This window comes from Lissotriton helveticus, chromosome 10 (assembly GCF_964261635.1).
Source record: "Lissotriton helveticus chromosome 10, aLisHel1.1, whole genome shotgun sequence".
Classification (NCBI taxonomy): domain Eukaryota; kingdom Metazoa; phylum Chordata; class Amphibia; order Caudata; family Salamandridae; genus Lissotriton; species Lissotriton helveticus.
The window spans coordinates 227,884,367-227,908,290 of NC_136071.1; the positions used below are offsets into that span (position 1 = coordinate 227,884,367).

The 23,924-nt window shown below is 46.2% G+C and overlaps 1 protein-coding gene across 3 annotated transcripts in view; it reads right to left on the reverse strand.

Annotated features, from left to right (window-relative positions):
* Positions 1 to 23,924, reverse strand: part of LLGL1 (LLGL scribble cell polarity complex component 1) — a 380,653-nt gene that overhangs the window by 103,874 nt on the left and 252,855 nt on the right. For all 3 annotated transcript variants that reach the window (XM_078665185.1, XM_078665184.1, XM_078665186.1), the window contains 5 exons: positions 15,971 to 16,124; positions 6,683 to 6,787; positions 4,499 to 4,791; positions 2,943 to 3,096; positions 2,220 to 2,373 (listed from right to left, as the gene is read on the reverse strand). In XM_078665185.1, the coding sequence (XP_078521311.1) occupies positions 2,220 to 2,373; positions 2,943 to 3,096; positions 4,499 to 4,791; positions 6,683 to 6,787; positions 15,971 to 16,124 (860 nt within the window). The remainder of the gene's footprint in view (positions 1 to 2,219; positions 2,374 to 2,942; positions 3,097 to 4,498; positions 4,792 to 6,682; positions 6,788 to 15,970; positions 16,125 to 23,924) is intronic.

Sequence of the window (23,924 nt, forward strand, 5' to 3'; positions counted from 1 at the left end):
TGTCGCCATCTCAGCCTCGAGCAACTTTTTTTTTTTTGATCGATCTGGATCGCTGACAGTGTTTCGGCTAGAGATTTCTTTGCCTTCTTTTGACCTCTGTCCTCGTTCAATGGCACAGCCTTTTTAAAGGCTGTGGTGTACTTTGTATGGGACCAGGCTGGTCTTTGGTAAGCGGTTGTTTCGGCGCTGAGGCAGTTTAGTGTTTTGGGGGTCCGATAATCTCAGTTTGCCTGTCCCTTGCATTGTTAGCATTACCTGTCCGTACTTTTCCATGTGTTTCTTGTTTTTGCTTGACGTCAATTATCTTTTTCAGCATCCAAGCTTTCTCCTTCGGTAATTATATCTTCTTTCTCACTGGACAGACTGAGGTCTGTTAAGGACCGGTTTACTACTTAGAGCGCCTGCCTCGGTTTCTCCCAGCTCTCAGTGTCTTAGGCTTGAACTCAGGCATATGTCTTGCAACCCTTGGTGTTGTGCTCTCTACATAGGCAAAGATTGCACACCTAGTAGCTGTCCCTCTGTCCCTTGTGCAGAACTTAAAAGCCATGTTCTCCATCTCCCCCAGAGCAGGGTGCTCATTAGTTAAATATTTTCCGATCTGCTCCTGAAGGCCACCCTTGTGCCCAATCTACTTTGGTGTCTCTCTGTGGATATTGGTGAATATCTTTCTCTTTCTTAAAAGGTGGTATTTTTTGTCTGAAACTTAGAATATTCTTCAGCGATCAGTTACTTTCAAGTCTTTCTTTCCAGCGTTCTGAAAGTCTTCAGCAGTGCTTCCAGTCGCAACAGCAGAAGAAAGAATCTGGAGACCACACACAGAGGCTTTCAGGAAGGATGTCTGACATTAGGAGGATGGGGCACCAAATGGAGGCAACCGATGACAGCAAAAAAAAAACAAGAAAAGAGACTACAAATGGAGAGTTCTGGACAGAGCCACTAAATTGCAGAAAACTGCACAGGATGTGAATCCAGAAAAGATTCACGTTGCATTAAATCTCAGAACACATTTGGCAACTGCTTTCCTTTGGAGGCACTAGTTCAATTAAGGCAATGAGAAATCTCCTGGTTGATGTAGAAGTTACAAAAAATGCTGAAAAAAGCAAGCACAGTGACATACCTATCACTGGAAGTCTGCATGTGGTTAAGTGAAGAGCCACGTGTTAAGACACTAGGAAACAATGAGGAAAGCGGGCAGTATTCATCTATGGCACACAATACCTTAGCCTACAGGCAACTAAATTTGCATGCAACTGAAAATGGGAGGGCACCACAAATTACATTTCTGTTTGGCTGAATTGAAAGGACTCAGATTTCCTAAGGTCCTAATCTGAGTTACACATGTACTAGTGCGATCTAGAGACTCCTTAAGTCAGTGGTCTTCAAACTTTTTAATGGCGTGCCCCCAGTGGGGAAAACAAAAACAACAATAAACACAAATGGGCTCCTCCCCTCAATAATCTTCACAAATTATTCTATTAAGTTTTGGTAATGTTTCAATATGTCTAGTCTTATTTAAACATTGCAGTGAAGTTATGTTAACATTTTAAAAATGCAATAAAATACATGATTGCCAAACATACTATTCTGGTCAGGCAGGCCTTACTAATGTGTACACGTATCCACAGTGTGATTATCAGACATAGGGGTGAGGGTTCTGAAGAATATTTGGAGTCAATTCCTTTTTGACACCTTCTACCAACCAGGATAGAAACTACAAAAGAGGTTAGCAATGGCCCATTACAAAGAGTCTTGCTGCCGCTCACTTTTTTCAGCTGAAAATAAAGCACGGTTATCAGCATAATGCTTCTTTTGGCCAGAGCCTGAGGAAAACCAAAGATACACCCTGAAAAATGTCCAAAGGCAGGGCTGCAAAATTTCCAATTTCTTTTTAAATAACTTCACCTCCCTATATGAAATCCCTTCAGATTCTGGTCTCAACAGAAGAAATGCTCACACACAGATGTGCCTGAACCTTGTAAGGCATTGACAGCTCTAGGCTGGAAGCACCACAAGTTAACAACATATTACAGTTGTTATCCAACTACTTAGTGAACAAATCAACAGTGATGTATTGCAAACAACTTTCACACACATGGGTGTTCAATAGAAAGACTTCTGACAGCTAAGGTTCCTGATTTCACAAGGTCAAGGGTTTCTAATCTTTAGCAAGAATTTTAAATTAATTAGGAACCACTTATAGCACATCGATTGAATCTTACCATCCCGCAAAAACGAGTCAGCAAAGTACAGACAGCGCACCACACCAGAGAGCGAGTCATCAGCTGACCGCGGCTCAATTCTTCTCTGCACTGGAGCCATCTCCAGGTCGTGAGGGTTGGCCTGATCTGCGAGCTGTGCGTTGGCTTCCTGCAACTGAAAGCAGGCATAGGGACATAAGAACAGTGTTTATTAATCCTTGTTCTGCAAAAGTGACAGGCTGCACTTACAAGATTGGGAGAACATAGTTGGAATGTACAGATAAAACAGAAATCGGGACATAATCATAAGTTCACTTAAATAGAAACGTGGCGGTACTAGGAGGAGAATGTGGAAGAAAGAAAAGGATGGGGAGGCGGTCAAATTGTGGACATACCTGGCATTATAGTTTTAAATGGGCGTGCCAAGTATGATCTATTCATATGTAGCAATAGAAACACTTAACAAAAAATAATAAACTGATGTTTTCCCGGGAGAAAGTTGGCCTTCATGATCACTAGGCCCAATCTGTAACTGGTATTTACACCTGATCAAAAGCAAAGATGACAAGCCGACATGGTCATTAACAAAGTTTAATGTTCTAAAACATCCAGGTTGAACGTATGCATGCCAGATGTTCTCTCCTACCACTGTAGCTATCAACACTCCTTCAACTTTAAGCAGCCCGAACTGTGGGTGGAGTCAAAGGGCACAACCTCCCACCCCACTGACCTATTGATCATTACCTTGCTGGAGGGGCTACTGGGGTTCGGCCTTTTCTTCCCAGACACTCTGCTCTTCCGGATCCTACGGAATGACTGCCTCAGGGACTTCTTTAGAGACTTCACCCGTGACAGCGGCCCCTCCATTGCCACTGAATCATTAGGATGTAGTGTACACCTAGAAAATACAAGGTGACCTTTAAATTAGGCAAAGCACTAGGACCACTAACCACTCACCCAACTCTCTTCAACATTCACATGTTCTCAGACATTATCCTGTGATCTTCTAGGTGATCATAGGCTAACAATGTTATAGAAGACGACTGATAAATGTTGGCTACCGAGTGGATGAAACCAGGTTGCAGGTCTGTGAAAGGATCCTGCAGAAAGTGGGTCTTTGGTAATGAGCAGTCAAGTGGTTTGCATTTTCACTGAAACCACTTCATACACAATATTATTCACACAATTGTCACCAACTGAAATTGGTATAGACATGGCAGAACAATAAAAGGCTAGGCTGAATCGGTTTAAAATTAAACTTGCAAATTGTAGAAGAGATACATTTCAGGAGCAAGGGCTTATCCTGCTGAGCTATCCAACACTCAGCATTGAAAACTAAATCTAAAGTAGATATTTTAGTAACAGATCTAGAAAGCCACGCCTTTAGGTTAAGCACAAATAAGGGTTAGCAAGAAAGCTAAAACAAGTTAGACTGTCTAGGATAGGTTAACTCAATTGCTAACTAACAGGGAATTTGGTTGCAAATTCTGAGAAACCACAACCTCCTTGCTTGTTAGAACTACTCCTTGGATATCAATATGGAGGAGAGACAGATTCATATAAAATTAGGATTTCATGATTAAGCAGGAGCCTGAAAACAACCAGGTCTATGTGATAAATATTCTTCTGACAGGCATTTTATTTCATCATTACTCAACCAGATTCAGTCCCGAAGACCAATCGCACCATTCCAAGAACAATTTTAAACTTCTCACAGAGAGCGGTTTTAGAACTTGCACTGCAAGAAACAGGATATGAATATTATGGGTCATTAAAAAACGTCATTGTTTACTTCGCACAACACTCAAACAAGAACAGCTGACCACACTGAACAAGAAGATTTTCATAACAAAATATTTACAAGAAACATCAGTGCAGAAGATTGCACGCCTTGCGGTGACCACAGATTTTATCCTCTAAATAACAGATTCAAAATATGTAAACCAACTAAATTCCCAACGTATTCTACAGACTAGCCTGAGCCCCTCCTCACTGGTGACCCATGCAAATGGATCATGCCTATTATGACATGACAAGCTTTGAAGAATAACGAAGGGCTGTGCAGGGCAGGCTGTGGGATTGTTAAAACTACGTATACACTGCACAACCTGTATGCTTCACCTGGAAATACATGCATAACATTCATTTGCTACTATTTTCTTCTTGCAACACAGCAGAAGTCAAGGAAATAAATTGTATTAAAAAAAACCAACATTAATTCACTTCATAAATCATTCACGTCCTTTTCTATTCAATGAGGGACAATGTTGTCTCCATCTAATTTGGTACTGTGTATTCACCTGGCTAGCACTGCATTCCGCCTTTGATAATCAAAAACGCCAAAGCCATGGCTCGTGCCGAAAGCCACCAGATTCCACTCAGAGTGCAGAGTAACCGCAGTTACAGTCGCTGGGGGCATGCACTGCACCAATAGGGACGGCTGAAAGCCAGGGGCAAAGACAAGAGATCCGTTCTTTGGGGTCAGCCGGTCATGGCCTTTCCACGTGAAGCCCTCGCGGTCCTGCAGGAGGTCTACTGTGGCAATGTTGATCATGTGGTCAGACTTTTCGTCGCTTAGCTCCATCACCAGGACCTGTAACAACAACATTGAAAAGGGGCAAGTTAAGATCAATTTCTTACCTACTCACTTAAAACAGAAGGCGGCAATGGGAGCTTTTATCCCTCTGAACACAACGCAATGAAGGAAGGAGGGATTTTACTTCACTGATTCGCCAAAAGAGATTTGATTAGGGCTTCAATTAAGCCTATGACAGGTTGTAATGGCCACCAGGCTAGTGGCCGCATACCAAAGGAAGGATGAACGTTTGATCAGCAGCTATCTAATTAGGGGACTGAACTCCGGCATCTTCAGGCATCTTCAAGCACCGTTCTAGAAGATTGCTGAAGAGCACAATAAAATTAATCTTAGAACATCACTCAGCATTTTACAATTTAGGTCTATGAACACCAAGTTAAGACAACATTGTGCATTATACAAGACAGTTGTATGTAATTATATAAATCACAGATTCACAAAAGACCTTTGGTGGGAGATCAATAAGAATCACTAAACTGACCTAGCCCAGCGAGACCATAATATAATATAACAGTTTCAGTATTTCATGTTGTAGGAACTTAGTCTTTCATTTTGATGCTGGAAAATAATTTGATGCTGGATAAGGCTGATCTCCCTTGAACTTTCTATTGCAAAGAAATAAAAAAAAACCAGAGGTCTCCGTCACAGGCTTTCCCTGCAACTGCCCCCAAACTCAGGAACTCTGACTTCATCCTTAGGAAAGAGTCAGTGCTCATCATCGAATTCTCACTAAAGAGCATTAGAAATTGGACAGTAGTTAGCTTCACAGAGACACACCTCCCCAACATAGATCCTACTTCTGTTACCTGCTTCTGAGGCTGTTGGACAAGTCTCCAACCCCCCCCCCCCCAGCTATGGATAACCTGGGCTCTCCTTACATGCTACACACTTTCAGGACCCACTTTTGTCTATCTTTATTGACTTAGGCACAGGAGTATCCTATCTAAACCATAAACATGGATACTGTTTCACTGGTTTTAATATTAGAATCAACCTTTGCAAGGAAGGCTAATGTATCAAATACAATGGCACGGGAATGCTAAAAACCCAAGTGCTGAGAAACGCCAGCTTAATTCCAGCATACTTCTTTACAGCTGATCTAATTTCACTTTAAGAAACACAGTGAATTCAAAACGGATAAACTGAACTCCACTGAGGCATTACAATACACTAGCCTGAGTCTGGTACATTTGTTCAGTTGAATATAATCAGAAAGGTAAATATACAAGCATGGCAGCAACTGCCCACAAGAGCTAGGTAGGTGGTGCAACAGTACCAGATCTTCAGAATTAATAATACCCCCGTACCACAGACCATGCCTATGATGATGGTCCCATTATAGCAGCCAGAGATAAAAGGCCAGATACAAAACAGACTGCCTTTAGGGGGCCATATTGCTCTGGTTTTCTGCTACAAACCGATTATCCTGCCATGCTCTAGTTTAGGAAAGAGGTTCATACTGGTCACTGCATGCATAGCTTACTCAATGTGAGGATACCAATCCAGAAACAGGATAAGGCTTCACTTCACCCAAATGTTCTGGTACTGAGTCAAGCATAGTAAGGCATAAGAGGAGCTGGTTCTAAGGCAGGTTAATTTAGTACTTTGCTTTCCAGTCGTTTTATATTTTAGGGGAGAGATGGTTTAAAAAAAAAAAAAAAAAAAAAAAAAAAAAAAAAGACAGTTTCCATCTGCGCAATAGAATGGGTTTACCAGGATTTCGTTTCACCATGTGTTACGTTAATTGTCAAAGCCTTAAAGGCAGAGCCTGGAAAATTTGGAGACACAGGTAAACAGAATTGCAAGACTTAGGCAGATTGGAGGGTTTTTGCAGAAAAGTGATTCTCATTAACTATGTAGGCAAAATATTTAATATCGACTGCTGTACCTGCCCCGCTGTACCCGCCACCACCATCTTGCCAGTATATTTGCAGAGTGCCAGTTTCTGAATTCCCAATCTGGGATCATCACTGTAGGGGTCGAAACAGCCAACCTATTCAAGATTGGAAAAAAGCACAAAAATGTCACAATGTAAACATCGCCTGCACAGCCAGGGCCAGGCCTGCTGTTGTTGGAACCCGAAAACATCTTTTGGTTACAGAAAAATAACTGATCTCATGGGAAGGAAAATGAAGTTATATGGACTGTGAAAAATGTAAGTGTCACACAAAGAATACATATTGCAAATGAGCCACACAGTTCAACAGGAGTGTGCTAATTGTCTGTGGTTTGTAGCCAGTAGTGTATTTTGGAGCATGGTGTCCAAAATCTATCACTTTTGCAGATGACCCATTTTATATTGAAATGTCCACAAAATTCACAGACATGCAGTTTTACTGATAAAACCAAAGCACACAAATGATTATTGGGTTTCAGCAAATATTTATCGCTTGCACATCACCAAGTAAAGTGATTTTATCCTATTAAAGTATTTGTTTTCATCACACATCTGAATTACAAAAATTGGATTCATTTGTGCTTTCGTAACTGCTCATATATTTTCAAAATATTTTACAATGTATTTAAAGGTATTTACATTTTGTTGTGTTAGGGGAAAAAATGACAGCCTACAGCATTTCCTCTCACACTCCCTTTACTCAAGCAATATGGTCAGATAGTTCACCTTACAAAATGCTCTAACTTTGTAGGTAGTGAAAAAAAAGTAAACACCAATCTCCATGTTAAAGTTGTCAGAAGCCATTGCCAGACACTAGAACGAACAACAAATGTCCCAAAATGAAAATAAAATGTAAAGATATCTTTATTCTCATCCAACTTCTGAACTCTAGCCCCGTATTTCGGGGGTGCTGCAGTACCCCCACACCCATACTTACAGCACCTAAAGATGAGTTGGGTAAGGGTTAGTCATGAGTCAGTCTTGCCCCTCAGGAAACTGACTCAACCCCAGCCTTGTCCGTCTTTCAGATGATTAGGCAATCACAAATATCAGATTCTACATCGAGTAGTTCCTACAATGCCCCAATTTCATACAGAGCCAAATAAACTTGACCGCAAGTGTTCAAACAATTACATGATCAAGAGACTCTGAACTGCTGGGTCACTTGAAGAAGGTGATGTCCAATCAGTGGTTCAGGGAGGAAGTTTCCAAGTAGATGGAATCCTCAGTGCATGGGTGGAGTCAGTGTGCAAAATATACGTAAATATCTAGCACAACATTTCTTAGCAATAAAATTCCTCTTATTTGTGAATTATTTTCTCTGGTTTGCCCTTTCGGAAGGGCGCGCCTATCTTACCACAGCACAGCTTTAAACAACGATTAAAGAGCAAGCAGTCTACAGTTGTGAATCTAGCATTAGAATTGCAATGAGATCTTGGGTGTAATCAGGAGACTGGTATGCAGGAATGGCTTTGTAAACATTCACACCACAGCAGAAGGAGGCAAGTAAAAACATGCACTGTTCAATTCAGAAAGGAAAGGTGTTAATCCATTCCTAAATTCAGAAGCGACCACCATAAAACGATAGTGGTGGTGTTGGGGTGAGGGGGTGGGGCAAAATATGGGGAAAATAATAATTTTTCAAAAACATACCTTACTTCTCTCTGCTGCTGCTGCCTCCAATGCCTGCCTCTGTGCTCTCCCACCAGTCTCTGGGAAAGCAGGATCCCTACCCAATCCGAATGCTGCTCTCATGCTATGAGAGCAGCGCCAGAATTGGTCTGAGTGGCCTGGTCTGTTGCTCAGACAGTCCCAGAGAGCCTGCGGCTTTTCTCCAAACCAGCTGTGAACACAACTGGGTTGGAAATATAGAAATGCACCTGTCTGTTTGGCCGATCTAAGACGGCTGTCCAAACTTACATGTGCACTTCTAAGTGCCCACCATTCCACCCGGCCCGCCCCACCCTACACTATGCCTAAGCAAGTCACAGAAAAATAAAATGATGTTTTATTATCATTTTATTTTTGTCACTGACTCTAATGAGTGGGGCGATTCTCCACCGCCATTATGGAGGGCTGCCCCTGCATACATTTTCCCACCAGGGAACAGTGAATGCATAGCACTCTCATGTTTGGCCACGTGCATCTCCAAGGCCACAGTACCTAGGAAGGACCCAATTAAGAGCTGCATGGTGCTGGTGGGGTGCAAAAGCGCCACTCGTAAACACCGATACTGTGCGGTAACATAGGATACCATGCAATTACAAGTTAAACCCTAAAGAATGGGGGAATAACCATGCTGACCAGTTTCATTTCCAGGTTAAATTATGCCCAGAATTGCTTCTTCAATGTAGATTATTAATCCCATTTACTACAGCAAATGGAGTGTCGGGAAGGATGTGGTGTAGGAAGGGGGTGTGGAGGTAGTCAATGGGCAAGGAGCAAGCAAGGAGACTCAGTGAAGCACTCATCCTGCTGTAAGACGAGGTTGTGCCGAGTAAAAAGTGCGCTTATGTCTTCAGGCCCAGCCTAATCTTCCTCCAATTTCACCACCCTAATTTTTCAACTGGTGAAACCGAAGCTGGTGTTCGGCACACAAATATGGGTCCTAGGTTTTTCTGATGAAAGAAGAGCCTATGCATCAATTTATTTCAGTGGTTACAGCCAGTAAGCTCCTCGGATGCAGGTGTGTAGATCTGCTTGTGTCTAGCATGGATATGGACTCTCATACACACTACCTCCAGAGGGCAAGAGCCAGTAAGAAACTAATGGCCAGACATCTTAGGAAGATTAGAGAGGCATCATTTAAAGGTCACCTTAAGATGCAATCTACATATCCCAGAGTAGCAACTCCAATGTCACTCCTTAAAGGGTTTGTGTAACATTTTCACTTTTGGTAGAGTTTATTTTCCTTCTGGTGATGTTGAGGGTCGTGCCACGTAGAAGAGCATGTGAGATCAATTTGGCTGACCATAGAACATTGGTGAACACACATAATGGATGCATGGATTATTCAAAATCTACGGTGCCAAAAAGAAAGTCCTTAGCACTTCCTCTCTACGTTTATAAATCTGTATTAAAATCAACATTGTTGTAATAAAGAGGTCAAATGAATTTACATAAAACAACTTCAGTTTGGACTGAGTAGACTCCCATTCAGCACTGGTTTCTGAAGAAGCCCAGCATGGTTATAGCACAGTGAGACATTTAAAAGACCTACTTTGCTTCACTTAAGCCAAAATCTCCAACAAGGAAACGTATTAGAGGCTGAAGAGAAGAGGAGAAAGGTACATCCTCCGGAAAGATATGAAAGAGGCAAGAAAGGAAAAGACAATAGAAAGAGCCCAGCTGTTGCAATGGTTGAAGCCAAAGAAAGTATGGATATTTCCTGTGTGGGCTCCAAGTCTGCACATCTGCAATTAATTTCTCACAAAACAAGCATTAGAAATGCAATCGGGATCGGTTTTATTTGAGTTTGAGCTAATGGCATTGTAAATGCCAATGTATTGTTGCTATGTGTTATGGAGTGTGTTCATGTGGTGTGTACTGTACTGCTAGTGATCTCCTTGTGAATGTGCGAATATTGCACCACTTGCCTGTGATGTCCTTCTTATGCACCGCCACTCTGCACCGCCACTCTGCACCGCCACTCTGCACCGCCACTTTGCACCACCGCACCGCCACTCTGCACCGCCACTCTGCACCGCCACTCTGCACCGCCACTCTGCACCGCCACTCTGCACCGCCACTCTGCACTCTGCACCGCCACTCTGCACCGCCACTCTGCACTCTGAACTGCCACTCTGCACCGCCACTCTGCACTCTGCACCGCCACTCTGCACCGCCACTCTGCACTCTGAACTGCCACTCTGCACCGCCACTCTGCACTCTGCACCGCCACTCTGCACCGCCACTCTGCACCGCCACTCTGAACTCTGCACCGCCACTCTGCACCGCCACTCTGCACTCTGCACCGCCACTCTGCACCGCCGCACCGCCACTCTGCACCGCCACTCTGCACTCTGCACCGCCACTCTGCACCGCCGCACCGCCACTCTGCACCGCCACTCTGCACCGCCACTCTGCCACTCTGCACCGCCACTCTGCCACTCTGCACCGCCACTCTGCCACTCTGCCACTCTGCACCGCCACTCTGCACCGCCACTCTGCCACTCTGCACCGCCACTCTGCACCGCCACTCTGCACCGCCACTCTGCACCGCCACTCTGCACCGCCACTCTGCACCGCCACTCTGCACCGCCACTCTGCACTCTGCACCGCCACTCTGCACCGCCGCACCGCCACTCTGCACCGCCACTCTGCACTCTGCACCGCCACTCTGCACCGCCACTCTGCACCGCCACTCTGCCACTCTGCACCGCCACTCTGCCACTCTGCACCGCCACTCTGCACCGCCACTCTGCCACTCTGCACCGCCACTCTGCACCGCCACTCTGCCACTCTGCACCGCCACTCTGCACCGCCACTCTGCCACTCTGCACCGCCACTCTGCACCGCCACTCTGCACCGCCACTCTGCACCGCCACTCTGCACCGCCACTCTGCACCGCCACTCTGCACCGCCGCACTGCACCGCCGCACTGCACCGCCGCACTGCACCGCCGCACTGCACCGCCGCACTGCACCGCCGCACTGCACCGCCGCACTGCCACTCTGCACCGCCGCGCTGCACCGCCGCACCGCCACTCTGCACCGCCACTCTGCACCGCCACTCTGCACCGCCACTCTGCACCGCCACTCTGCACCGCCTCTCTGCACCACTGCACCGCCACTCTGCACCGCCACTCTGCACCACTGCACCGCCACTCTGCACCGCCACTCTGCACCACTGCACCGCCACTCTGCACCGCCACTCTGCACCACTGCACCGCCACTCTGCACCGCCACTCTGCACCACTGCACCGCCACTCTGCACCGCCACTCTGCACCGCCACTCTGCACCACTGCACCGCCACTCTGCACCGCCACTCTGCACCACTGCACCGCCACTCTGCACCGCCACTCTGCACCACTGCACCGCCACTCTGCACCGCCACTCTGCACCACTGCACCGCCACTCTGCACCGCCACTCTGCACCACTGCACCGCCACTCTGCACCGCCACTCTGCACCGCCACTCTGCACCGCCACTCTGCACCGCCACCCTGCACCGCCACCCTGCACCGCCACCCTGCGCCGCTCTTCCGCTCTGCACCGCCGCTCTTCCGCTCTGCACCGCCACTCTGCACCGCCACTCTGCACCGCCACTCTGCACCGCCACTCTGCACCGCCACTCTGCACCGCCACTCTGCACCGCCACTCTGCACCGCCACTCTGCACCGCCACTCTGCACCGCCACTCTGCACCGCCACTCTGCCACTCTGCATCGCCACTCTGCACCGCCACTCTGCACCGCCACTCCAGCGGCCGCGTGCCGAACGCAGAAAAAGTCCTTCGAGCCGGATTTGAACACCGACCTAAGGCTGACAGACGCTCCACTACAGTCCTTCGCTCTACCAACTGAGCTATCAAAGGCTCGCTGTCATCTCCGTTTTTTCCCGGGCACTGTATAACACCGCCAGAATGTTCCCGTTCGCATCTCGGCGGGGCGCCGCCGCTGGCGCTCAGAGCTAGGACCGCTCGGTCACTGCCTTTCCCAGGCTGCCTGTAGCATATTTGTGTACTGCCGATTGAGTTGACAATGCCGGGCTCGCTGCGTGGGTAAAATCCACCACCTACTGATGCACATCCTTTTTTGGTTTTCAAATATTTATTTAAATCACGAGGTCGTGCACGCGCCGTATGACTGCAGTAAAAATCTCTGCGAGCGCTACCAATAGGGCAACAATAAAATTGAGATTCTGTGCCTGTCAGCTGCCCGCCGGAGCAGAAGAGACGTTTTTTATACCGACGAAACCCTTATTGAAGTCACCGGCCCGTGTCTACACATGGGGCCAGCTAACCCCGCGGTGCCCCGCCCCGCCAGGCCTCCCTGACCAAGTAAGACGCGAGCACCCGGCCAACCACTAAGTTCCACAACGTATAGGCCCCTGCACCACAGGGAAGGCCTGAGGTAAAGGTGAACAAAATGGCCACCCAACCCCGCCCCCCCCCCCATTTTGAAACTGACCGTTCCCCCACAAAATGGCCGCTGGGTGCTTGACCCGTATGTCTGGCAATGGCCATTCCACAACAAAATGGCCGCCCGTGTGCTTGACCCTCCTGTCCGGCAATGGCGGCCCCGACCCAAGTACACTTAACAATTACATGCCAACTGTGAGGCCCGAACTCACTACCTCCCCCTTACGAGACTGACGCGCTGGCTCTAATTGGGCCCCTAACCCGACGAAGGACCACAGGCACCCAAAGCCCATGTCACCGTGAATTCATTCGAACACCGGAGCAACAGCGCTCCTCCAGCAGGGTGAAGCCAGATAGTATGTCCCACATCCTCACCGTGCACCAATAGAAGGTACCCCTCAAGTGAAAAGTTCCCCGACCGCGCGAGTCAGGTCAGGCCTGCTGCCCGCAGCCCCGCCACCCCCAGTTCACAATTCCGGGGGAAATACCAAGCCCGGGAAGGACCAGGCTCTCTGAAGTACCCTGGCCCCCCGGTCCCCGAGGCAGACGCGCACCAGGGTTCCCCAGTTGCCTGCTCCCCACAAACCGGCATTGAAACAATTTAAATAATCAAAAGCGCACAATGATTCACTAGTTGCGTGCTCCACACAAACCCGCCCCGCAATAGGCACAATTAGATAAATAATCCGACCCGCCCCGCCATCTGAAAAATAAAAGAACTAAACAGACGCGCACAAGCATTCCCTAACTGCATGCTTCACACAAACCCGCCCCGCAATAGGCACAATTAAATAAATAATCCGACGCGCACAAGGATTCCCTAGCTGCATGCTTCACACAAACCCGCCCCGCAATAGGCACAATTAAATAAATAATCCGACGCGCACAAGGATTCCCTAGCTGCATGCTTCACACAAACCCGCCCCGCAATAGGCACAATTAAATAAATAATCCGACGCGCACAAGGATTCCCTAGCTGCATGCTTCACACAAACCCGCCCCGCAATAGGCACAATTAAATAAATAATCCGACGCGCACAAGGATTCCCTAGCTGCATGCTTCACACAAACCCGCCCCGCAATAGGCACAATTAAATAAATAATCCGACACGCACAAGGATTCCCTAGCTGCATGCTTCACACAAACCCGCCCCGCAATAGGCACAATTAAATAAATAATCCGACGCGCACAAGGATTCCCTAGCTGCATGCTTCACACAAACCCGCCCCGCAATAGGCACCATTAACTAAATAAACAGACGCGCCCAAGGGATTCACGGTTTCATGCTCCCCTACAAACCCCGCCCCGCAAAGGAACAAATAACTTAATAAACGCACAGACCGGTAGCGGAGCACTCAAAATAAACATAAAACTGCTGCCCAGTAAACAGTTCCCAACCGAGCACCACGAACATATCCACTGCTAAGTGCAAACAACCTTGGAGGCCCGCCCCGCAACGGAAAGCAATATTACCCATATAACCATCCTCAACCCAGTGCCCCGCAAAAACCCCCCTCATAGACGAACCCAAACCCCCAACAGCGCCCCCCCAGCAGGATGCTCTCACCTTAAGTCCGTGACGTCCTGGGCGGCATCCAACATCGAGGGCAGTGATTGTGAACGCGCCCGGCCATCTGGATTCACTAACGGAGGCACCCTGACAGCTCCTAATTATAATTTATGTACTTCTTTGCGCGAGCACGGACGAAATATGCCCAAAATGGCGGAACAAAACTACATTTACCCTATCACTTCAAGCCTATTAAAACCAAAACACAAGGAAGACGAATCACTGGCCAGATGACAGAAAACGCAAAGGAATGTGTGGAATTCCTCTCGCCAAGGCCCTAAGGATACTTCTTCTTTTTTTTCTTATAACATTAGGATCTCGAAACTCCTCCCCCACTTACAGTGGGGAGGAGTCCGAGCCCTAAAAACCAGTTACAGCCCTCACGGGAGTGGATCCGCCTGGGGTTCCCACTGCATCTGCAAAGCCTTGCGTGCACCACACGCATCTCTTTCCTAAAGAAGTGCAGTTTCCGTGTTTGAAGTGTGCTTGACCAAACTGTATTAGGGGGTGGGGGTTACATCTACAGTCATTCAGAGGTCTCATAAGCATTGGAAGAGGGCATAGGGGGTCTGGGTTGAAACTTGTTAAAAATAGAGCGCTTTGTTATGGAGTTCCTAGTATATCAAAGCAAACTACTGGCAGCAGCGTCACTGTACTTGGGGTACAGTGAGTGGAGGCTGGATACATGAGGTATGAGGTGAGTGAGGAAGGTGGTACTGGTGGGAGGGCACGAGACTGCAAGGGATGCAAGGTAGTGGAACACATTTTTGAGCAGGATGTTACACTTGGACTTTTCAAGCATTCCCACGCTAGGAAGAGCTGGTCCACTATACAAAGCAATATAAACATTCAAGAATCAACACTCCAAATAGTACATTCTTGAGGGAGTATGAATGAATGAAGACTTCATTCAACTCACCATCTATGAATGGTGATGCAAGGGAAATCCATCCAGCATCCTGTTAGATCTCTGCCAACTTTCAAAAACAATACACTTCAGAAAACAAAAACAGCCTGCTTCCAGAATGCATAGAGTGCCAGATTACTGAATCCCACTTAGAGCGCTTGCTTGCAAAAACAGGTTATCAGCAGAATATAAAATACCATACAGTTTTTACATTAGCACCCCCTTTCTTATAAAACTGAATTCAGAAAAATCTGCATTTGGTTTTTGCAGGGTTAACCAAACTCAACCCTCACAGTATCCCACTTACACTTGACTCCACTAATGCCGGCTTTCATCCCTCAAAGAAGGCACACACTTCAGAGCAGAAAACCTTGATATGGGAAAACCATGACAAATGCTAGGCTGCAAAAATATGAGCTGAAAAACATCAACTGTCATTTTGGTACTACCTGGGAAGTTTCATTGCTGCTATGGAAACAAACATGTACTGCGAGAAATGGGGATAAGAAACACAAGAGTTTTAGGGTGGTCGGTAGACCATCAAAACCTCCATGATGTCCTCATTATTCACGCTTATTCAACCACTTTCAGCTTTGGCTTTTTCTCTGCCTTCTTCCCACCACAAAAACAGGGTTTTTATTTGATCTGCTCCCACAATAAGACAAGGTTGTGCTCTCCCCATCACTGCTTTTCCATTCAAGAGTAACAACATATCGTATACCTTGCGGAAGGGTGGCCACTCCTCCTCACTGCTGTGGTTCAGGCTGTCGTTGTGTTCACACTCTGTTTGGAAGATAGGGGAAGTGCTGAGTTTGTACAGTGGCTTCAGTGAAACTCCAGAGGCGTCCCAGAATCGTACTGTGCCATCCTCATGTCTGGAAAAGAGGAGAAAGGATTAACAAGAGCATACTCTCCAACAGAAACCACAACCTACAACCTCACTAAACCAAGTGTTCCTTTATGCTATCGTGCAATGGACACAGAGAACCAAAAGTATAAGATCACATTCTTTTTGCACCAGTTTACCAACTTTTGCGTCACAGACAATTCTTCAAAAGGGTAGTCATGGAAATAAAACTATTTCCAACTACTGCAATACCCATGTGGAGGAGGCATTTTGCTTTCCTCCTTGGTCTGAAAGCCATAATGTACTGAATCAGATCTGTGATTGCTTCACAAAATTACCAAAAACGGGCAATTGGGGGGTGGAACACTAGGAGACTGACAAATGCTTTCATAATCTGGGATTCAACACTTCAAAGCTCCAAAAGTTATACATTTTGATGGGTCTATAACCATAATGTCAAACCCTGAATGCAAACACTTCTTGTAATAACAGTTGAAGGCTATAAGGAAACATGGAGCATCTTTCTGAGTATCTCTTGGACCTCCCCCAATGACTACATCAAATGATCAGGCCAGATTGCTAGATGATATCCTGCATGTCATCAGGCAGGCAACCATGTTTGTTTCTAGTCTCAGTCGTGCTTATCCAAGCCCTTGGCAGACCTACATCAGAATGTGGTACCTTTCAAAGAGTCAATTTATTCATCTTGAGATTAAAGACCAGAATTAGCTCTCCAGAATCCTTATATATTCAGACTACGCTAAACGTGGACAGTAACAAAATACTTTTGATGGAGTGAAGCAAAAACTTTGCGCCATGCACCTCTAATACAAACTCATACCCAGCCAGAATCAGGGTGTTGTGGAACTCCTATTATACTTGTCTGGAAGCTCAGAAACCGCATGGTAGTGGGTGGTTAAAAGTAAGGGCCGGGGAATCGTATGAGCAAAGATAAACCAGCTCCATCTAATTCCACAAAGAGAAAGCTTAACCATCGCAATAGGTGATGTCTTAAGTGGACTTGTTCCATTAGAGGCAGAAAGATAACACAACTAGGCCTGAGTTCTGACTGACTCAGTAGAGAAGACAACTGAGGATATGAAAGAAAAGAACTCCCCTGAAAGAAGACCAGTACAAGGAGTGTAACCATATGGCCGTGACCACAGTTGTCAAACCTCCCTGTTGGAGACGGACACCCTACACCCGTCCATATTATTGATCATAGCTTCACTGACAGTACTGGCAGGTAAAATGGAGATCACTGGTTGGCAGGGATTAGCTGCTATTCTTGCTAAGGTGACTTCAAAAAAGGGTGAGAATTGGGAATGCAGAAGATATCAATAAACCAAAAGACGAGTATATGTTGAAATGCGTAGAAGCTGCTAAACCGCCAATCGTCAAGTCATCCCACTCATGTGAGCAGTTAGAGAACACAATTCTATGTCAGGAACGGAGGCTTCAGATTGTGCTTCTCTTTCTTTACTTAAGAAAATCAGCAGCCAAATCAAACTTTAAACTACATATCCAATGAATTCTCACAGCTAGACTCTCTCCACCAATGACAGGGGTCATGCCAGAGTATAAATGACCATAGAACTTTAGTCCTTCCTCTTACTTTGCTGCTGCAGCAGCTAAGCTAAAAACACATTGCACAGACACACACACACATATATACATACATACATACATACATACATACATACATACATACATACATACATATATATATATATATATATATATTTTTTGTGTGGCTTTTTTGACGAAGCCCGAGTGGTGAAACGCGTCTGTCAAGGGGGCAGGGGGTCTGCAAAATAAAATTCTGCACCTGGATGAGAGACTTTCGAGTGCCGTCTTTTGTCGTAAAAATAACGATTTGTGATGATTATATATATATATATATATATATATATTACCTACTGGCGGTCGCCAGTAGGTATATATAGTTAGGATTTTTTCTCTATGGGATTTTTGAAAATTCTATGTCTAATAACTTTGGCGTTTGAGGACGGAATTGGCTGAAATTTTCAGGAAAATGGCACATTTTGTTTCTGAGCAGCCCCTGGAAATTTGGGGGGGGTTCGTCAAGGGGGGGCCGAGAAAAAAGGGGGTCCCAAAACGTGTTTTTCCAATGTTAATTTCCATAGGGCGTTGGCCTCACTTTTAGCCCGAACGGCTGAATGGATTTGCACGAAACTTGGCAAAATTGTAGGGACTGGTAGCCCGATGTGCCTTTGCTAGGTCTCAATATATGTGCTCCAGTGGATTTTGAGAAATTAACGTTCAAAAAAAGATATATATCTGTAACAGCGCTCCGGGCAGCGCTCCGCTTCGCGTACTTTTTGCGTTACGGAGCTTTGTGAAGCGAAGCCGATTGGTTCTCCGGCGTCTGTAAACATTCCAAACAGTCCGTAGCGGCCGCCATCTTGTCTCTCGGTAGGATCGAGAGACAAGAGGAGGCCAAAGCGAAGGGGCAAATGACCATAAGGGGGCATAGTAGATCCTCCCTGACCCCCTAGGTTTGATGTGGAGGTTTTAAAAGGGCCCCGCGGGCCAAAAAAAAAAAAAAAAAAAAATCGTTTTTTTTGGTGTGGTGCGCCCAGTTCGCGTAACGGGAAGCGGACTGGGGAGCGTACTACAAGGAAACAAGAATGATTGACTTTTAACTTATTGTATGTTTATAGACTTTTTTTTTTCTTTTTTTTCTGCTGAGTGACGTCTCGGCCTATCTCCACGGGATGCAGTCCTGGGGAGCGTACTACAAGGAAACAAGAATGATTGACTTTTAACTTATTGTATGTTTATAGACTTTTTTTCTTCTTTTTTTTCTGCTGAGTGACGTCTCGGCCTATCTCCACGGGATGCAGTCCCTACCATCTGGGCGTTTAAGCCCAGGGGGACCGGTAGTGTGGGAGAGATAACGTGTGTTAACGTTCGATTAGAAGGAAATCAGGAAGTGTTGATAAACATTGTCTGCGCCATCTTGCCTTTTTTCAAATGCCACACTTTTGTCGTGCACGGCAGCCATTTTAGATGCCTTGGAGGCGGCGTGAACGGGCCTCCCCAGGTGGGAGTCTCGTCTGCTGTAGTGGGGCGCCCCTTTACCGTTTCAGTTGCCATTCCGTCCGCTTTTGGTCCACTGTGTCAAAATCCGCCATTCAGCTGAGTTGCGCCCACTGTTGCGGTGCAACGATAGGCGGCTGCCACAGGACTCTCAAAATGGCGGCCGGCTCTTCAGATTTGGGCGTGGTCCACTGAAATGGCCCTGGGACACCTTGGAAATCGGACGCTTGTCTGCTAGGTCTTGGACCCCATTCTCGAAAGCGTCCCCTCAGCCTTGAGGATTCTACAAAAGTCTTGGGGGCCCCCGACTCCTGCAGGCTTCCGGTGGGGAGCGGCTGCCATGATTGCTCGCGGAATGACCACGACGGAGCCACGAGATGGTGGTGCTTTCATGCTGACGCCAGCTTCAGTCTGAAACATCCAGAAACAAGGTGGGGCTTTCATCGTTTGGGAAAAAAAAAAGTTTTCATCCAATGAAAAGTGTTATTTTTAGGTCATATGATCAAGCCTTCCATCATTAGGAAACCAAAAGTAAAATGAACCAATGAAAAGTTTTATAAACAAGTCACATGACCTGTTATGCGGCATAGGGTATAAAAAGCGTAGAAAATCCGTTGGCACGTGAGGCGGCGTCAGTAGCGGACCGATGTGCGAATAGGGCCAAAGGCAGCGCAACAATATTTTCTGAATAGAAGACACCACAAGGCGCTGAGATGCCAAGATCCGGATGGCACCGAGGTGGTGTCTAGCAAGTTCCCGCACTGGTGTGGCCATCCTACAATGCTGAAAGTCGGCGTGGGGCGCCCCGTTGGCCTGTGAGGTGGCGTCAGTAGCGGACCAATGTGCGAATAGGGCCAAAGGCAGCGCAACAATATTTTCTGAATAGAAGACACCACAGGGCGCTGAGAATTCGGTTGGCAACGAGGTGGTGTCTAGCAAGTTGCCACACTGGTGTGGCCATCCTACAATCCTGCTCCGAATAACGGCGTGGGGTGCCCGAAGGGGGGGGGGGGGGGAGGCGGCGTGAATGGGCCTTCCCAGGTGGAGGCTCGTCTGCTGTAGTTGGGCGCCCCTTTACCGTTTCAGTTGCCATTCAGCTGAGTTTCGGCCGCTCTTGATGCTACAGCGACAGGCGGCTGCAACAGGACTCTCAAAATGGCGGCCTGTTCTTTGGATTTGGGCCTGGTACACTAAAATGGCCCTGGGACACCTTAGAACTCGGACACTCGAATTTTTTTTCCTTTCCTCTACATGCAAAAAAAGGTAAATGCCCGGTACGTTACACGCTTCATCTGCCACGATGTACTCTCCAGAGGAACCGAAAAAAAATATAGTTATGGTAACTATACCATGCATCGTCATATGGAGAGGTGGCACCGATTAATTATAGTGCTGCATAAAAGAGAGATTTGGAGGAGAACCCCCGACCTGCCAGTACATTCATCAAAGAAGTGGCACTGACAGCATCAGAGGCAAGGGAAACGGACCCAAATATTTAGAAGAACTTTGGAAAGATTAAAATGACATGTTTAGATTGTGGCAAATTAATTTCATGTGGACAGATGAGTGTTACTCTAATAAATACAGCATATGAACATCATCATAGTCGATGGTTGGTAGAGACATTTTGACTATATCCTGGACCTGCCCGTCCTCGCCCAAAATGGCGCCGGAATAAATGGGACTCGTAACTCCTTGTTGTGTACTGGTTGCACAACCTTGATATCACGAGATACGTATGCAGTTTTGAAGCACATGGCGGGCGGGGACGAGAATAGATTGAATATTTCGACATCCCTATTGATATTAAGTTCTGATGTGTTATTGATTACTGTACTATTGAAAGTTCGAATTAACGTCACCCATGGTACTTGCCCGCAAATGTATATCTAGATAATTTTATTGTAACTGGCCCTGTCGTATTTTAATTATAAAATGTACGTCCACCGATTCCGCAACTGTTAGACACCTTAGTTCTTGCAACCTAATGGCCCGCCCGTTACGTTCCTCTACAGTGTAAATGTCTACTCATCATATACGATTACAGTTTGCTCCGTGGCCGGCCCACGTGGTTATAGGCCCGTATTTGTATACTGACATTTTCACAATAAAGGTTTTTAAAAGAAAACATGGTAGTAGTATTTACATTGGTAAAGTTTTTAATAATAGTCACTGTTTTAGAATCAGTAAAAGGCAAGTGAAATAAAGCAGTCCAATTACATGAAGGGTAAAAGGTATAATACGCAGGAACGCAGTAAAGATAAATGGTCAAGGGCTGTTGTGTTTTCTACTCCTGCAACATAAAGTGATCGATAAGAATCTCATATTCAGGCGTATCGGCGACAGACAGCAGGCCGACCCTCTTTTGCTCAACGGCTCCGTCATGGGACGAAGAAACCCCCTTTTTCTCGAAAAAGGAATATATTTTACTTGCAGGACAGTTGTAAATTTTCCGGGAAAGTACATTAGCCTGGAACATTATAACATATGTTTAAGAAAAAATAATGTTCGAAAGTAATAAAAAGCGTAATTTTTAGGTCATATGACCAAGCCTTTCATCATTAGAATAAGAAAAGTAAAATGAACCAATGAAAAGTTTTATTAACAAGTCACATGACCTGTTATGCTTACGTTACGCGCTGCGCGCCGCGCCCCGGATCACTTCCGGATGCGCTAACGCGGCGCGTCATATGACGCATTACGCGAGAACGCAGGTCCAGAATATAGTCAAAATGTCTCCACCAACCAGCGGTTGGAACACAACCCCTTTCAGCAGGCTAAATAGTTCTGTTAAATGACAACAGAAGGGACAGGCAACAAGAACCATCAGTCAAAGAGGGGAGGGCAAGTTCTTCTCTACCGGGTCACGTTGGGGCGCTACCGGAACTGATCGAATTGGTAGTCTACAGTGTTTCTGGATGTTTCAGACTGAAGCTGGCGTTAGCATGAGAGCACCACCATTTCGTAGCTCCGTCGTGGCCATTCCACGAGCAATCATGCTAGCCGCTCCCCACCAGAAGCCTGCGGGAGTCGGGGGCCCCCAAGACTTTTGTAGAATCTTCAAGGCTGAGGGGACGCTTTCGAGAATGGAGCCCAAGCTCTAGCAGACAAGCGTCCGAGTTCCAAGGTGTCACAGGGCCATTTCTGTGGACCACGCCCAAATCTGAAGAGCCGGCCGCCATTTTGAGAGTCCTGTGGCAGCCGCCTATCGCTGCACCGCAAGAGCGGGAGCAACTCAACTACATGGTGAGCGAGACGCTGTAGTCGAAAGAGCGGGCGGTAAAACAGCTGAATAGCGGAAGAGGCACAGTGTAGCAAAAGCGGGCGGAATGGCAACTGAAATGGTAAAGGGGCGCCCCACTACAGCGTGTCTTTAGGTGAAACGGATTGTGTGACAAGGTCAAGAATGGAAGAGTTACCAAAAGGCAAAAAGTTCCGCTTGATCCCGGGAGCCGGCCACCTATGTCGGGGGCGATCTCAGGCCACACCAGGAGAACACGACTTGGGGAGGGGGCCGGAGCCAAGCGCCCCCTCCGAGTCTGCGCCATCACACCGTCCCTCGGGGGCCTCCGTCAAGCGGTTCAGGGTGGCACCGCATCACATTGTTTACAAATGCAGTCACGTCCTCAAACAGCCCCCACTTACTTTGAGAATAGTGAAGCTGAAGCAAGTGCAAATAGGCTTCAGACAGTGTTACAAGCACTCCTCAAAACTTTGAACCATCAGAGTGCATGAGTTTCATGCTCGATCGATTGAGCTAGCCGGATCGGGCAACAAAAAGTATAAAATAGTTATGTAAATAGTTGTTTAATAAAATGTTTTACCCTGTTACTTTGCTGGTGTGTTGTATATATTTGTAATATTTGCATAGAGTTTATCGTTATTTTGGGCGGGGTGGGTGGCGGAGCCGAGCTGTCTTGCAGCCATCATGGTGTGGAGTTCAGTTCATCTCACTAGTTTCGTATTTGTCATGAGGGGTTGTTCCTAATGTTTCTATTTTAGCGAGGTCAAAAAGAGATCCCATTAGTGGCCTACTGATTTTGCTCGATTCCTTTTGTTTTTTTACACGATTTTTCGCTATCTGCAAAGACTAAACAGAGTATTGCGACTCTGTGCTTGTTTGTAAATAGAGAATGAACCAAAGAGAACCAATTCTAAAACAGTAAATGCTTGGATAATAATCAATCAAATGGAGAGAGAAGCAGGCACGACGGATTACAACGGGGGCAAAGGCCTGCGTTAACTACCCTTCACTATGTGCAAAGAGAGAGTACTCCTAATAGAAATGAGGGGGGGGGGGCAGCATTCAAAGCAGATCAGTGTGCATAAACACGAAAATGTTTTTTTCTTACCTCGTACTTGACATTCGACAGCTTATGATATTTGCTATTAAAAAACCATTGAAATTCACTGAAAAAACCATAGGTTATAGACCATATATAGTTAGGAATTAGCATTTACAAAACCTTGAAAATTCACTGAAAAAACCATAGGTTATAGACCATATATAGTTAGGAATTAGCATTTACAAAACCTTGAAAATTCACTGAAAAAACCATAGGTTATAGACCATATATAGTTAGGAATTAGCATTTAAAAAACCTTTTTTTACTCACACAAAACCATTGAAATTCCATATATAGTTAGTAGTACTAACTATATATCGCGTACCCGCAATCCACTGCTGATCATGTCACATATTACATCATTCATGACATGGTCAGTGACATCACTGATGACATCACTGATGACATCTCAAATGACA